At 36.8% G+C, this 15,442-nt stretch overlaps 1 protein-coding gene across 1 annotated transcript in view; it reads left to right on the top strand.

The window, feature by feature from the left end:
• Positions 1 to 15,208, top strand: part of Cpsf73 (cleavage and polyadenylation specificity factor 73) — a 139,998-nt gene extending 124,790 nt beyond the window's left edge. Inside the window, exon 14 of the mRNA XM_067145569.2 lies at positions 12,282 to 15,208. Coding sequence (XP_067001670.2) covers positions 12,282 to 12,383 — 102 coding nt within the window. The 3' untranslated portion in view covers positions 12,384 to 15,208. The remainder of the gene's footprint in view (positions 1 to 12,281) is intronic.
• Positions 15,209 to 15,442: the final 234 nt, after the last annotated feature.

The following is a 15,442-nucleotide window of genomic DNA, read 5'->3' as shown; positions in this document are numbered from 1 at the left end:
GAAGAAAAACAGTTACAAAAATCGTAGTCATCTCAGGACATATTGAAGGGGAACTTGAGAGGGTAATGCACTCTCTATCCCCAAATTACAGTTTAAGACTTTATGAAATTTTACATTAGAAGAAGAAGTTTACATTTTAGAAAACAGATGATTACATAGTTAGAGATTAGAACCTTCCCCTCGGGTGAGTTTGCAGAGATAGCTACAGAGATAGAAAATTGGTGGTCATTACCTGGGCTGATGTTCTGCCTGCCAAAGAATGAGGCGTCCTGTCTTAACACACACACACTCAGTAATTCGATGATCAATAAAACAAGGTAACTAGGAAAAGCCGCAGCTTATATACCCGAGAGGAGCGTTCGAAGGCTCTGGACTAAATCCGGTCACACCCTCTCATTTTTATTGGTTCAACCAAAAGCTACAAGAAGCCTGTGATTGGCTGAAAAATAATTACAGAAAATTTGTAATTGGCTAGATTCAAAAGCTGACGGGAAGAGAAGGAAGTGTTGCAAACCTTGAAGTACCAAAATAAATGAAAGTTAATTTAGTTAAGAAAAGCTCTAAACACAAAACTTCTTTAACTCATTAATTATTTCACCTTGCACCAGAGTGCATGACCTCAGTTTTTATAGTAGAGACATCTATGGAGAAAAGTTCAAACTTCTTGAAGTACACCAAAACAAAACAAAAAAATCCCATCAGTTTAGGAAACTTTAAAATAACATATTACTCAGTTATTCAGTAGTGACATCTTCTGGTCAATGTCCTAACTTTATGCATTAGCTGTTTCAAGATTCGTCTGATAGATAGCGATCCTTAAGGCGCTTCTTTTAAATATGCGGGGTTGAGGTACAATTATTATTATTGTTTATTTTGAATTAAATTTATGTTAATGATTTGTTTGAGTGAAGTATGAATGAAATTAAAGTGTATCTTGTAAGACATTATTGCCGGGCTGAGTGGCTTAGACAGTTGAGGTGCTGGCCTTCTGACCCCAACTTGGCAGGTTCAATCCTGGCTCAGTCCGGTGGTACTTGAAGGTGCTCAGATATGTCAGCCTCGTGTCGGTAGATTTACTGGCACGTAAAAGAACTCCTGCGGGACTAAATTCCAGCACCTCGGCGTCTCCAAAAACAGTAAAAGTAGTTAATGGGACGTAAAGCAAATAACATTATTATTATTATTATTATTATTATTATTATTATTATTATTATTATTATTATTATTATTATTATTATCATCATCATCATCATTATCTTGGTACTTCTGGAGTATACAATGTGTTCATCGATACCGTGCAAGAATGCTCTCGCACATCAATCCCAAGAGGCTGTAGGTCTTAGTACATACAGGGTCTAGACGCCAGTACAGTAGATAAATTAAATGAGTACCTACTGCTCTATGAAGAAAATCCCTTCAGTGAGGACACTATTCAGGCTGGTCAACAATTAATCCAGTCCATGGGTGAAATAAAGAGAGAACACTGGGTTAAACTGATGGAAGAACTAGATATGGCAAGAAACAGCAGAGAAGCTTGGAAGCTACTTAGACGTCTGAACAACGACCCCACGAAAAGTCCTCTACATAGCAACATTACTTCTAACCAGATAGCTCATCAGCTCCTAATAAATGGCAAAACAGATAAGTGAAAAAGACCACCAAAACTTCAAAGAAATATCGAACAAGAAACATCCAGTCTGTCCAATCCCTTCACTATGAACAAGCTGGAAAACGCCATAAAAATGAGCAAAACTGGCAAGGCAGCCGGTCTAGATGACGTGCGTATGGAGCAGATACAACACTTTGGGAATGCTACCAAACAATGGATCCTACAGCTTTTCAATAACTGTCTGGAACGATGTCAAATCCCTAAAATCTGGAGGAAGACTAAGGTGGTTGCAATCCTGAAACCTGGTAAGCAGCCTACGGATCCGAAGAATTTCAGACCAATATCACTCCTGTGCCATCTATATAAAATTTTTGAAAGACTTCTTCTGAACCGTATAACACCAGTGGCCGAACCTTTTCTAATCCCAGAGCAGGCTGGATTTAGACCAAGAAGGAACTGCTGTACACAGATCCTTAATCTGACACAGCACATAGAAGATGGATTTCAACGTGGTGATATTACTGGAGTGGCTTTTGTTGATCTCTCTTTTAGCATATGATACTGTACAACACCAGATAGTTCTAAGGAAGTTTTACCATCTTACTATGGATTTTAGGCTCACAACGATTATTGCCACGCTGTTGCAGAACCGACATTTCTTCGTTGAATTTCAAGGATAGCGGAGTAGATGGAGAATACAGAAGAATGGTCTCCCACAAGGCAGTGTCCTAGCACCAATGCTATTTAACATATATACCAACGACCAACCTCTTCCACCTCACACAAGGAGCTTTCTATACACAGATGACCTGGCCCTGGCAACTCAGAGTAGAAACTTTGAGCAAGTAGAACAAAACCTTACTGCTGCTTTGAAGATGCTCTTAGATTATTATGAGGAAAATCACCTCAAGCCAAACCCATCGAAAACTAATGTGTGCATCTTTCATTTAAAGAAGCCCTGGGGAAGCTGCATGTGAATTGGAAAGGAATGGAGCTGGAACATAGCAATACTCCAGTTTACCTTGGGGTTACCCTGGATCGTTCGCTGACCTTCACCACACATTGCACCAAACTCAAGGCAAAAGTTTCATCACGAAACTGCCTATTGCGTTAGGTAACTGGTTCTGGATGGGGTGCCCATCCCCAGACAGTAAGGGCAACTGCCCTAGCACTCTGCTACTCTGCTGCTGAATATGCTAGTCTCGTGTGGTATAAATCAGCTCACGCAAAGAAAGTCGACATTGCCTTGCATGAAACGTGCAGGCTAATTACAGGCTGTTTAAAACCAACACCCACATAGAAGTTGTATTCACTTGCAGATATAGCCCCACCTGATATTAGACGTGAGGTGGCCGCTAATATCGAGAGACAAAAGGTTTGCAGCATCTCAGCCCACCCCCTTCATGAACATCAGCCACCACCAGCTCGACTAAAATCCAGGAAGAGTTTTCTACAGTCTTCTGCTCCACTTGATTCTGACCCTAAAAAGGCCAGGGTTAAGCTATGGAAAGAAAGGTACCCAGATCATCCAGAACGTATTGAAATTGAAGAAAAGCTGCCACCTGGTCACGAAGAGGGATGGTGTATATGGAAGTCGTTAAACAGACTGCGGACCGGCGTTGCAAGATCTAAGGACAATCTTGTGAAATGGGGCATCGTGCATGGTGGGGACTCATTATGCGAATGTGGAGAGGAACAGACTTCTACGCACCTTTTGCACTGTCGTCTATGCCCAGATTCATATACAGGGTTGGAATTGGCTCTGGCTGGAAACAATGCCATCAATGTAGCCAAATACTGGTCACAACTTGTGTAAATAATGTATATATAGTGTAGATATTTTCATGTAATACTTTCTTTCTCCTTTTTTTTATTTTTACAATTAATTTGTTCATATGTCTTTCATTTTGAGTGATTAATATACTTCATATTTTTATTATTTAATTTTTGAATTGAATTTGAATTGATTTTTTTATATATTGGTACCTCTGACACGAATAAATAATTATTATTATTGTAAGACATTGTTTTTATTTATAAATGATAACCTACTAAAATGTCTGCAGTGGCCAAGACGCTTCGTAAATTCAGAGAATTTACTACAGATAAGAATATTCTAGCCCACATTCCAAACCTTTAAGTCAGAGTAAGCTCCTATGGGATTCTCTAAGCACTAATGCAGAAAGGTCGAATGTTGTTCAGAAATTAGGTAGTACGAATAGGGGCGAATTTTTTAAAATGTGTGTTGTCATTGAAGTTGTCTTAGTTAGCATTTTATTGCGAAAAAAATTTCAATACCTTTTTTTTAACATTCAATGATTTACTTTTATTTTCAATGTGTAAAATATTTTGATCTGTGTTGTGTCTGTGAAGTGGTGTGAGTTGTCATATATGTGTTCATGGAATGGTGAATGTCTATTGTATCTAATTGCGTTTTTGTTTTCTTTGTACCTGGTGTGGAAATTATATTTCGTCTGGCCAATGTATATGGCATTACAATTTAGTTCTTGGGATTTGAGTTTACAAATTCCTGATATAGAAAATTAAAGATTAAATTTACCAATTTGTTTTTGTAATGCGTTGTTTTTTCTGAATGCTATTTTAAATCTTTCCTTTTTGAACACATTAGCTATTTTATACATATTTTTATTCACGAAAGTAAGAACCATATATTTATAGTTTTCGGGTAGGGTTTTTAATGTTATTCTGTTGTTTTTTAAGTAGTCGGTCTACTGTATTTGAAAGATGGTTGTTTTCTTCTGCAGTTTGTTTTATTATTTGTATTTTGTTGTTAAAATCAGTTTTGCTCATTGGTATAGTTACAGATCTGTGTGTCATCGCGTTCAATCATGCTAATTTGTGTGAGGTTGGGTGATTAGAATCGTTGTCTATTGTGTGTGATGTAGGAGTCGGTTTCCGGAATATCTTGTAAGACAGTTTATCTTTACTTCTGCTGATCATGATGTCCAAAAAGTTGCTCCATTTGTTTCTGGTTCCATTGTGAATTTGATTGCATTGTGTAAAGAGTTTAGTGTATCTAGTAAATGTTCTGCATTTGTGACATCATACTCGCGTATTATGTCATCGACGTATCTGCTCCAGTACATTATTCCTTTAATGCTTTGTTTGGTTAAGAGTTTGTTCTCAATGCTGTTTTTTAAGAATATGTTCATTATTATTCCCAATAATGGTGAACCCATGGTTGACCCTTCTTTTTATGAATATATTGTGTTGTTAAACTTGAACATGTTTTGGTTTAAAGGCATTTTTAACAGATTGTTTATTGTTTATTTATTTCTTGTGTTGCTCATATTGAATTGCTTTCTTGTAGATGTTTTTCTATTATTTTAACCGACTTTTTTTGTTGGTGTGTTACTTACATATTGCTTTCCGTTCTTTTCAGTTTATTTAATTCTTTTGTTAGTTCTAATGTGTTTTCAATTTACCTATCGTTTTAATTTTTCTCTTTTCTTTTTTACATTTTGTTGAGAAATTTGTTTACATTGTAAATTTGTGCATTTTTGAAATTTACATTTTGGGAAGTGCTCTTAGTGTTTATTTTCGATGTGTAAATTTTTTTTGATCTGTGCAGTCGCTTAAGTGTGGCCAGTATCCAGTATTTGGGAGATAGTAGGTTTGAATCCCACTGTTGGCAGACCTGAAAATGGTTTTCCTTGGTTTCCCATTTTTGCACCAGGCATATGCTGGGGCTGTACCTTAATTAAGGCCAAGGCCAATTCCTTCCCACTCCTAGCCCTTTCCTGTCCCATCGTCACCATAAGACCTATCTGAGTTGGTGCGAAGTAAAGCAACTTTTTTCTTCTTTGGCAAGATTTAATTTTTTTTTAATACTCGTTATACGATGCTTTGAAATGTATTTATTGGGTCGCATTTGATCTTTTGTATTCTGTTGTTGCTGGTGAATTTGTTAGTTTTTTTGTATGTATTTATCTTTTCTCATTACAACCGGGCCGATGACCTTAGATGTTAGGCCCCTTTGAACAACAAGCATCACCATCATCATCATCTTTATGACTGTTGTGTTCCCTTTGTATGTTTTTGTGACTATTAGATTATTGCTTTTTATTTTGTTTTTAATGCTTTTTAGTAATGAGCTTTGAGTTTTAAAATTCAGGTGGTTTGCTGAATTTTCTAGTTTATTTATTTTTGGTGCTTCATTGGTTGCCACATTTTAAATTATTTCTTTATGTTGTATGGTTATGTTGTCGCATGCAATTTCAACATCTGTGATTAATTATTTTATGTTGTTATCCATGTGACTTTCTTGGCAATTAAACTTCAAACCTTTTTCTAACAGATTTGTTTCTTATTTAAAGAGAAATTTCACAATTGTTTTTTATGTCAACTGTTCTGCATCTCTAAAGAATCCATCATACAAGATCCTATAAACATTAATAAATATTTCAATTATATCAAATTGTATTATACATTTAAGCGCCTAGAAGCATTTGTAGGCTTGATCATTGAGCTATTCACCAAGTTTCATCAGCGCCGGGCTGAGTGGCTCAGACGGTTAAGGCGCTGGCCTTCTAACCCCAACTTGGCAGGTTCGATCCTGGCTCAGTCCGGTGGTATTTGAAGGTGCTCAAATACGACAGCCTCGTGTCGGTAGATTTACCGGCACGTAAAAGAACTCCTGCAGGACTAAATTCCGGCACCTCGGCGTATAGCAAATAGCATTATTATTATTATTATTATTATTATTATTATTATTATTATTATTATTATTATTATTATTATTATTATTATTATTATTATTATTATTATTATTATTAGTTTCATCAGCATTTAGAAGCACAGTGCCCGACATTACGTATGTTGTGCTGCTCTTCAAGAACTTGCACCTTTCTTCATTTAAGTGACTGCCGAGCTCGATAGCTGCAGTCGCTTAAGTGCGGCCAGTATCCAGTATTCGGGAGATAGTAGGTTTGAACCCCACTGTCGGCAGCCCTGAAAATGGTTTTCTGTGGTTTCCCATTTTCACACCAGGCAAATGCTGGGGCTGTACCTTAATTAAGGCCACGGCCGCCTTCCTTCCCACTCCTAGCCCTTCCCTGTCCCATCATCGCCGTAAGACCTATCTGTGTCGGTGCGACGTAAAGCAACTAGCATTTAAGTGACTGATCTTCGACTTCTTCTGAATTTTAGGATCTTACATCACGCAGTGTTAATTCCTGTAGTGTTATAGTGCTTCTTGAACTACTTTTAGTGAAAGACTTATCCTTTACTTATTGTTTTTCTGTGCCTAGTTTTACATTTTTATTTAATCAGCTGATGATGACCCAGAATAGAGGTTGAAACCAGTACCACTTTCAATCAAATAAGAATGTAACATTACATTTCTTATTTTCCTTTTATTGAATAGGTTGAACCACTTTATTTCTTGTTTTCAATTTAATTAGGTTTGTTTCTTAGGCTAGTGCCATTGTACATTTTCAGTGTATTTAAGTTCCTCAAGGACATGATCAGCATTTACTGAGCTCGATAGCTGCAGTCGCTTAAGTGCGGCCATTATCCAGTAATCGGGAGATAGTGGGTTCGAGCCCCACTGTCGGCAGCCCTGAAGATGGTTTTCCGTGGTTTCCCATTTTCACACCAGGCAAATGCCGAGGCTGTACCTTAATTAAGGCCACGGCCGCTTCCTTACACTTCCTAGGCCTTTCCTATCCCATCGTTGTTATAAGACCTATCTGATCTTTTTTTTTTTTTTTGTTACATAATTTCATATGTTAACAGGCTAAGTGCAGAAATTGAATAGAGAAATTCAATCAACTGTATGATGAACTACTGTACATAGTCATTCATGTTGTTTTTAATATAATTTCATGTGCTAACAGGTCAGGTCCAAAAATAAAATCGAGGAATTCATGTGGATGATGAACTGCATCATCATCATCATCATCATCATTCATGACCAAGTTAACTGACATGTATTTTCTTTCTTCACCATGAATTTGCACCAGTTGTGAATGTCTTGAGAAACACTGTCAGTTGAGCTATCCTGAGGCTGAACAATGGTAGTCGATGGTACAGGAATGGTAATATTATCACCAGAGCCCTGCAATGTCCCATTTCCATTTTTCTTCAGTGCATCATTAAATTCCTCTTCTCTTACTGCCAAGTTGTACACACATGCTGGGTGTGAGAAAAGGCCTGTCAATCAACGACTATAAGTAGGATTTCTTCAGTGAAGCTTGCACTTCATGTGTTCTCGTCCCACATTGTTTGTTACAACTGGCACTGACAACATCTGAAGGAATTCTCTCTTGACACCAACTCCTTCTAGCCAGACAGTCAGCATGTCATGCACATGTCTAACCACAGCTTGCTTTTGAACAAACAGTACATTCAACTATCAGGACTAGCAACCTTTCTTCTACAGCAAAAAATGTATGAGGCATGGATGATCAGATTTTACTATTTCTCCTCTTTTTGTTACAAAGTATTTTTTGGTAAGATTAACATGCACAGTGGTAGGTTTTAGGAAATAAGTAAAAGATCTAAATATTTCCATTATTATTCATCGTATAATCAATTTGTACAGTGCATAAGATCAGAACTTTTATTGACAACTTTTGTTATATACCATTTATTGATAAGACCCATATTAATGGAGACATTTGTAAATGTATTTTTAGACCATCCCCTAAACTACCATTTCTGGTTTCCCATTTTCACACCAGGCAAATGCTGGGGCTGTACCTTAATTAAGGCCACGGCCGCCTCCTTCCCACTCCTAGCCCTTTCCTGTCCCACTGTCGCCGTAAGACCTATCTGTGTCGGTGCGACGTAAAACAACTAGCAAAAAAAAAAAACTACCATTTCACCCAGTGTAAATAAAATTATGCATAGCCTAGATTGTAATGCCTTCTCCCTTGGCCTTAAATACTAATTTCCAGTAAATTCTGTTCAGCTATTTTCTTGTGATGCCCAAATATACATGCAGACAGACAAGACAGAAATTTAAAAATTGCATTTTATTCTCATTCTTAACATGACCAAGCGTAATTTTCTTTTTCTTTATTGTGATCGAAGTCATTATCATCTTCGTTGACCATCTCCAGTTGCCCGGGTGTGGTGTAAATTGTTATCAAAGTACATACAAAAAACTCTTTAATTTTCTGTTATTAATCCAACCTTAAGTTGTATTGAAGAACTTCTAATGCTCGGAAGTAGTTCTTTGTAAAACCAGATCCAATTTAGTTTTCTGAAATTGAATTGAGTGAACAGTAAGTTTGCACTGAATTCACTGACAGCCTATTTCTTTCTGATGTCCACTGTATCTTCCATTAAACTAAAAATCTTTCTACATTGATACTGTCAGTAGGTATAGAATAAGAAACTCATATATCTTCAGAAATTCATAACAAAGTGACATTTTAGTATTACTGAGATAGTTCGCCCACATTTCATAAGGCAGTATAGCCATTAGGAAACACCAATTCTATGTATTTAGTTTCAGCACTATTTTCTGTTCAGACTTGTAGCCCTCCTAGTCTCATGACAAGCAGCTGCCACTACTTCTCTGTATTTAAAACAAATATCATCAGTAGAAAATGAGATGAGCTGTATAAGAATGATTCACTGTTGGTAAATATGCTGACTTTGTTAGCAGTGTTATGATTGGCTAACATTTCTACCTTAACTGAGCCATATATTCCTTTAATCTTAATTTATTGGTTTGTTAAGATAGTGTACAAAAAAAGAACAAAAGTGCACTCCAATGAAGAATACAAAAGGATATACCCCAAAAAAGAATACATGTACTCTTAAAAGAGTAACCATATCTCTGCACTGTCTTTTTACTTCTTTTGTAGCCTTACAGCAGTTTTTTTTTCTTTTTTTTCTTCCTACTTAGTGGTGCTTGACTGAATATTCAGATTACTAAATCTATCCTGAATATAGATTGCATTGCATGCACTAACACTACCAGGAAAAGTATTAGTCAAGGCCAAGGGTTGCAATGACATTGAGATAAATGCTTCCTAAACTCAATCAAATAGATTGTAAAATAAAAGTGTAGAATGAGAAATGGAATCAAGGCGTAGCAAAGGCAAATTATCAAGAGTAGCTGAAATTATTATATATGTATAAAGTAAGTTTTCAACACAAACTCTTGCTAAAACTTTCAGTTGTACATGAACAAAGCCTGGCATTAAAATAGGAAAGAACAGAAAACTTAAGAGTAGGATCCATTTCTCTTCTTGATGTTACCTGAGACTGAATGTTACTCATTTCAGTCCCTCAAACCAGTCTTTAACTTCTGACAGGTGCATGAATTAAAGCTGGGCAAGCCAGGTGGAAAATTTATAAACCACAACAGTGGACAGTTCATTTATCTATATATATAAAATAACTTGTCCCGACCGACCGATATATTTAAGTGGAGATGGGTTGGTTAGCTGTGGAGGATAAGAAAATCAAGGATAGGCTAAGAAAATATTGGGTAGGTTTTGGGATTTAATAAGTATAGACTGAAATGTTCTCAGAATGTTCCAAAGTCACACATGTCATTCTAAGCAAATGTTAACAAGGTGCATTGCAAAATGATAAAATCATCTAATGAAAATGTTTGCAGTGATAATACTTGTTACAGATGTTTATGATCTTTAAAAGACGTTTAAGTGATACTGAATAAATTACTTAGTATACATCTGAAAACAAAAATAATTGTAGTTGCAAAATGATAAGATCACTTTATCGTAGTGCCCTGTATATAAGCCGTATTTCACAGCTGCCTGAAACACCTGGTCAGTCAGTCATACCCTCCACAAGATTCTGTAATACAGAAATGGTCATCTTCCCACATGCAGAAATTATAAATGTCTTAATTTCTTTGACATCCTACTGCTTCTCTCCATTTACAGTCTTGCAAAGGATTCCTCACAAATTTTCCTCAGGGTTAAAGAGATCTGAAGAAATGGCTGGCCACTCCATTACATTAGCATCTTAACACCGAAACCACTTCTCAGTGTACGTCGTACAGTGGATTGACACATTGTCTTGTAGGAATACCCAGGATTCTGTGGCAGTCTCCTCTGCAACTGGAAAAAGATGGTCATTAAGCAGTTTCTAATAGTCTGTGGCTTTTTTACAGGCTGACGGGTATGAAAGACTTGTTTCTCCTTGATAACCGAATCCACCTGTCCCTTAGAAAATATCTGCTCTTCTTTCCTGAGATAATGCCATCCATCACGACCATCCTTACTGAATTTCTTCCCATAACTGAAGATCACGCATTTCCATCCTTTCTTCCAAGTCTCTCTAGATCGCATAACTTCATTTTCCTTGTGTTTTAGGATCAAACAAGGATGCCTCTCTCCTTCTTCCTTGTAATTCAAAACGTTGTTCTGACTTAACATTCTAGATAATGTAGGCTTATGGACACTGATAGTGGGATCTTGTAAGAGTTGTCCCAGTGCTGTTCCACCAGCACTAGGCTTCTGAATAACTTGGTCTTTTTTGTCATGGTGTCAGCTTCTGTGTTCTTCCAGGCAACTTTTTATTTTTCTAACTTCAGGATATTGTTTACCACAGTAGGTGATCTGACAGTTCTCCTTGCTGCTGTGGTCTTCCAGGCAACTTTTTATTTTTCTAACTTCAGGACATTGTTTACCACAGTAGGTGATCTGACAGTTCTCCTTGCTATTTCCTGGGAAGATAATCCCTCTTCTTTATAGGGTGTAATTTGTCCCTGCTTGATGTAGAATGATTGTGACTTCCGATCTGTTTGACTTCGGCCTATAACCTTCACACACACAGAATACACATGGTGGCTCATGCTGCAACTATAACTTAAGAAGGAATTGAAATAGAAACAGTATTTCCAAGAAAGAAAAGGGATGATCTTATAATTTTGCAACAGTAGACACTTTTTTCTGTTATTGAAATTTACCCATAACAAATAATATGGCAGTACTATGGTATATGTCTGATAAATGTTGTGTGTTCCTGTTTACATTGCTTATCTGGTTCATACTAGAATTGATTACTATGCCAATACACCAGTAAAACATAGTGGTCTAATCTATATGCAATGCACCGTAGAATAATATGAACCAGGCGAGTTGGCCATGCGGTTAGGAGCGCGCAGCTGTGAGCTTGCATCCGGGAGATAGTGGGTTAGAGCCCCACTGTTGGCAGCCCTGAAGATGGTTTTCCATGGTTTCCCATTTTCACACTGGGCATATGCTGGGGCTGTACCTTAATTAAGGCCACAGCCACTTCCTTCCCACTCCTAAGCCTTTCCTATCCCATCGTCGCCATAAGACCTATCTGTGTTGATGTAACGCAAAACAAATTGTAAAAAAAAAAAAAGGAATAATATGACAAATCTGAGTTTCAGGAAATATCTAGTTACTTCAAACTTTGTCATGAACTTCCTTAAAAAAAACCTCAGTTGTACATGCACTGACAGTCTGACATTTCAGCATAATCCAGATTGTTTATATAGAATCCCTCACTGCTATTTCATCCCTTTTAGTAAATGAATCTTGTAAATATCAATATTGTAAGCTAAATTGCTTACTATTTAATCTTGATATTTGTGGAAAATTTATCTGGACTTCTTTCTAATCTGTACATTTTTCAATGTTTTTTGGCAGGTTTCTTTTTGTTATCTTTGTAATGCTTGTGTATTGATCTGTTGCAGGATGTAATTTGTGAAGAAGATGAAACATTCCAACAAATTGTTCAGACTGCTGTTACAAAACTATATCAGTCATTAGCTCCCCCTAGAACTGAAAGTACATAGGTAGCAGAAATACATTGATGTTTGTACGTCCATTTTATTTTTTGAATACAGTGGAGTGATATGTGGTGCAATATTTGAGGGCTATTAATGAATTGCTCTAGAGGGTGTGTACATACTTCCTTACAGATAAAGAAACACAAGAAAGAGAACTTACCAACTTTCTCTGTATAGTTTAAGTTTTGGAGAATTGTCCCAGCAGCTTATCATCATTCGTTATATGCAGGTCATGCAGTTGGAAGCCCATGCTTTCTTGGACTTTTCTTCATTATAGTCTATCATCTTTGTTCCTCACCCAAACAATAGCGGCAAGTTTTATGGATCTGTCACAGAAATGCTCAGAATGATAAAATATTATCATTCATTCAGTACCTACAAGGAAGCCTCATAAATGAAAGATACGAGTGTCAATCAAATGTGAATGAGACTTTTTAAAAAGCTCTATGTGCATCAAAACAGACACAAAACTGTTTTTCAACTTGGTCTCCATAAATGTCTACACTGGCAGTTTCTTGAATATATATCAGAATGGACACAAAACTATTTTTCTTCATTGCCTCCACTAATGTTTACAATGACAGTTTCTTGGGTCATTTGGACGGACAAAAAGTTTTTTTCTACATTATGTCCACTAATGTCTATATTGGCAATCTTGTGATTCCTTCTTCATAAAAAAATATATTGGGCAGGTATGTAGCCAGTTCTACACAAAGCCTTTCATCATTGGGAAATTTATTTCCACCTAGATTTTTTTTCAGAGCTTTAAGCCTGCCTGATGGTCATGTTTGTTCAGGCATCAAGTCTGTATGGTCTGACACTGTAGTCAGCCAGTTCAAGTCTGATTAGTGAAAAAAAAATTCATCATCAGAATATGGACAGAGTAGGAGAGGTGGCACTATACAATTTCTGATCACTAGATTGTATGCCAAAAGCCTGGAATCAATTATAAACCTCTCTGCAGTGTCCATATGAAGTGAGAGTATATGACATTATTGATGGTGATTCATCTGTCAGATGCCTTCTGCAGACCCCTTGGCGTTATTCCACAGGAATAGGCTATTTGATGACACTGGGTTTCACCCTCTCCCTACCGCATTATCATTGTCCCACATCCTGATGTGCAGGTCGCCCATGGGAATCAAATAGAAAGGGACATGCACCAGACAAGCCGAACATGTCCTCGGACACTCCTGGCACTAAAAGCCATAAGATAGATAGATAGATAGATAGATAGATCAGGGGTTCAAACAAATGGTAGTCACTTGGTGACAAATCTGGACTTCAAGGATTATAATCTGGAGCTATCCAGTGCATTTTGAATTTTGTATCTTTTGGGATGATACACTTCTCTTATCTTGCCCAAGAGTTCATAGTATTATGAAGCACTGAAAGTTTATCATTCAAGTAGAAAATTGGCGTACACAACACCTTTAGCATCTCAAAAGACAGTTCTGAGAACCTTGCCTGCAGACAAGCAAGTTATTGCTTTCACCAGACTCGTTTCCCTTTTTAAATGTCATTCCACCTCTTCATTTAAGAGTATAGTGGAGTACCCATGCCTCATAAAACTTCAGAATGCACAACAAACTGCTTCACCTTCGATTCCAAAAGCTGATGAAAACTGTCGTATCTTACAGCTTTCCGATTTACATTTAGAATTCTTGGCACCCACCTTGAAGAGACTTAGTATAAACCCAACTCCTTTTTAATTACTGTGAACGTCTATTTGTGTGTCGTCATGAAGAAAGTCTTGAAATCTCGAAATGTTCTGCAACACAGTGCTGGTTCCAAGATCACGTGTGTGAGTGAGACCTTCACAGAAGAACTTGTGAACTTACGGCTTTGAAAGTGTATATTAGTACTGAACTTTGCACAAAAATCTATGCAAGATTTCTGGAGGTTTAACATCTACATGTGCTAACGATTGAATAATTATCTGTTGTGCAACAGACACTTGGAGCTCCTGTCCACTCATCGTGATAATAAAAGAAACGATTGAAGAAGAAAGCATGTAGAGAAGAACATACGTAAGCACTCCTACCAACTGTAAACTCCTGCCATATTTACAAGGCATTTTCAAAATTCTCATTCATATTTGATCCACCTTCATTTATTACTTGGAAACACAGTTTGAAAAATATTCATGCAGTTACAAATATCTCCTCTTCCGTATAACAGATGTGTAATCATCCAAGATTATTTCTAAGTAATTGTTTCATAATGTTGTGTTGTAATTCCTTTCCTTGCAAATTCCATGGGAACTTTTTGTGTATGTTATGCATAGAGTAGTAGAAATAATTCAGTATTTTTAGAAAAGGGATTGGGAAAATATTCACATATAACTTTTGTACAGTAACATCTTCTGTTAGTTTTTGTTCACACCCATAATGTACAGATATTCTTTCAGCAAACCCAAAACAGTACAGATATGACCACATAGTCCAGTTTAGCAGCTTTGTCAAAAAACGTAATCAGTTTTGTTTTAATATTAAAATTAGCTCAATTATCTGTCAGATCTCGAAAGTATTGGGAGACGCTTGCTTATTCATGCTGGCATAAATTTATACAAGATGGATTTAGGAAATCAGTTTATCAAATTCAGTGAATAATAAAAATTCTCTTATCAGCTTTGGTAGTTATGCTAACGAGCCTTCAGATTATATTTACAGGATAATAATCTGTCTAGGCAACAGGCTCTATTGAAGCTACTGCTTCAGTTTACTAGTCCTCTCCTTCAACTTCATTGTCTTAGCCCCTTTATGCATCACTTTATATATGTTCATATAACATGTACAAATATTGTGATAATGCTCATTTTTGTGAATAAAATTATCTTTTATTGATCTCAAATGGTTACTCATTTTCAAAAACCTGAATGAACTCCAAATTTTGAGAAATCTTTCATTTGTGGTAAGTGTTTTCAAGTGCCTGATGCAGTATTCCGCCAATTCCAGGTAGTGAGTCTGCCTCTTGCCTGGAAACCCCAGGTTCGATTCCTTAATTAAGGCCACGGATGCCTCCTTTCCTATCTTCATTGAAAACCTAAATGTGTTGGTGCAGCA

The sequence above is a fragment of the Anabrus simplex genome, chromosome 4 (genome assembly GCF_040414725.1).
Source record: "Anabrus simplex isolate iqAnaSimp1 chromosome 4, ASM4041472v1, whole genome shotgun sequence".
Lineage (NCBI taxonomy): Eukaryota > Metazoa > Arthropoda > Insecta > Orthoptera > Tettigoniidae > Anabrus > Anabrus simplex.
Note: the sequence above shows the minus strand (reverse complement) of the source record. Positions and strands in the feature narration are given on the sequence as shown.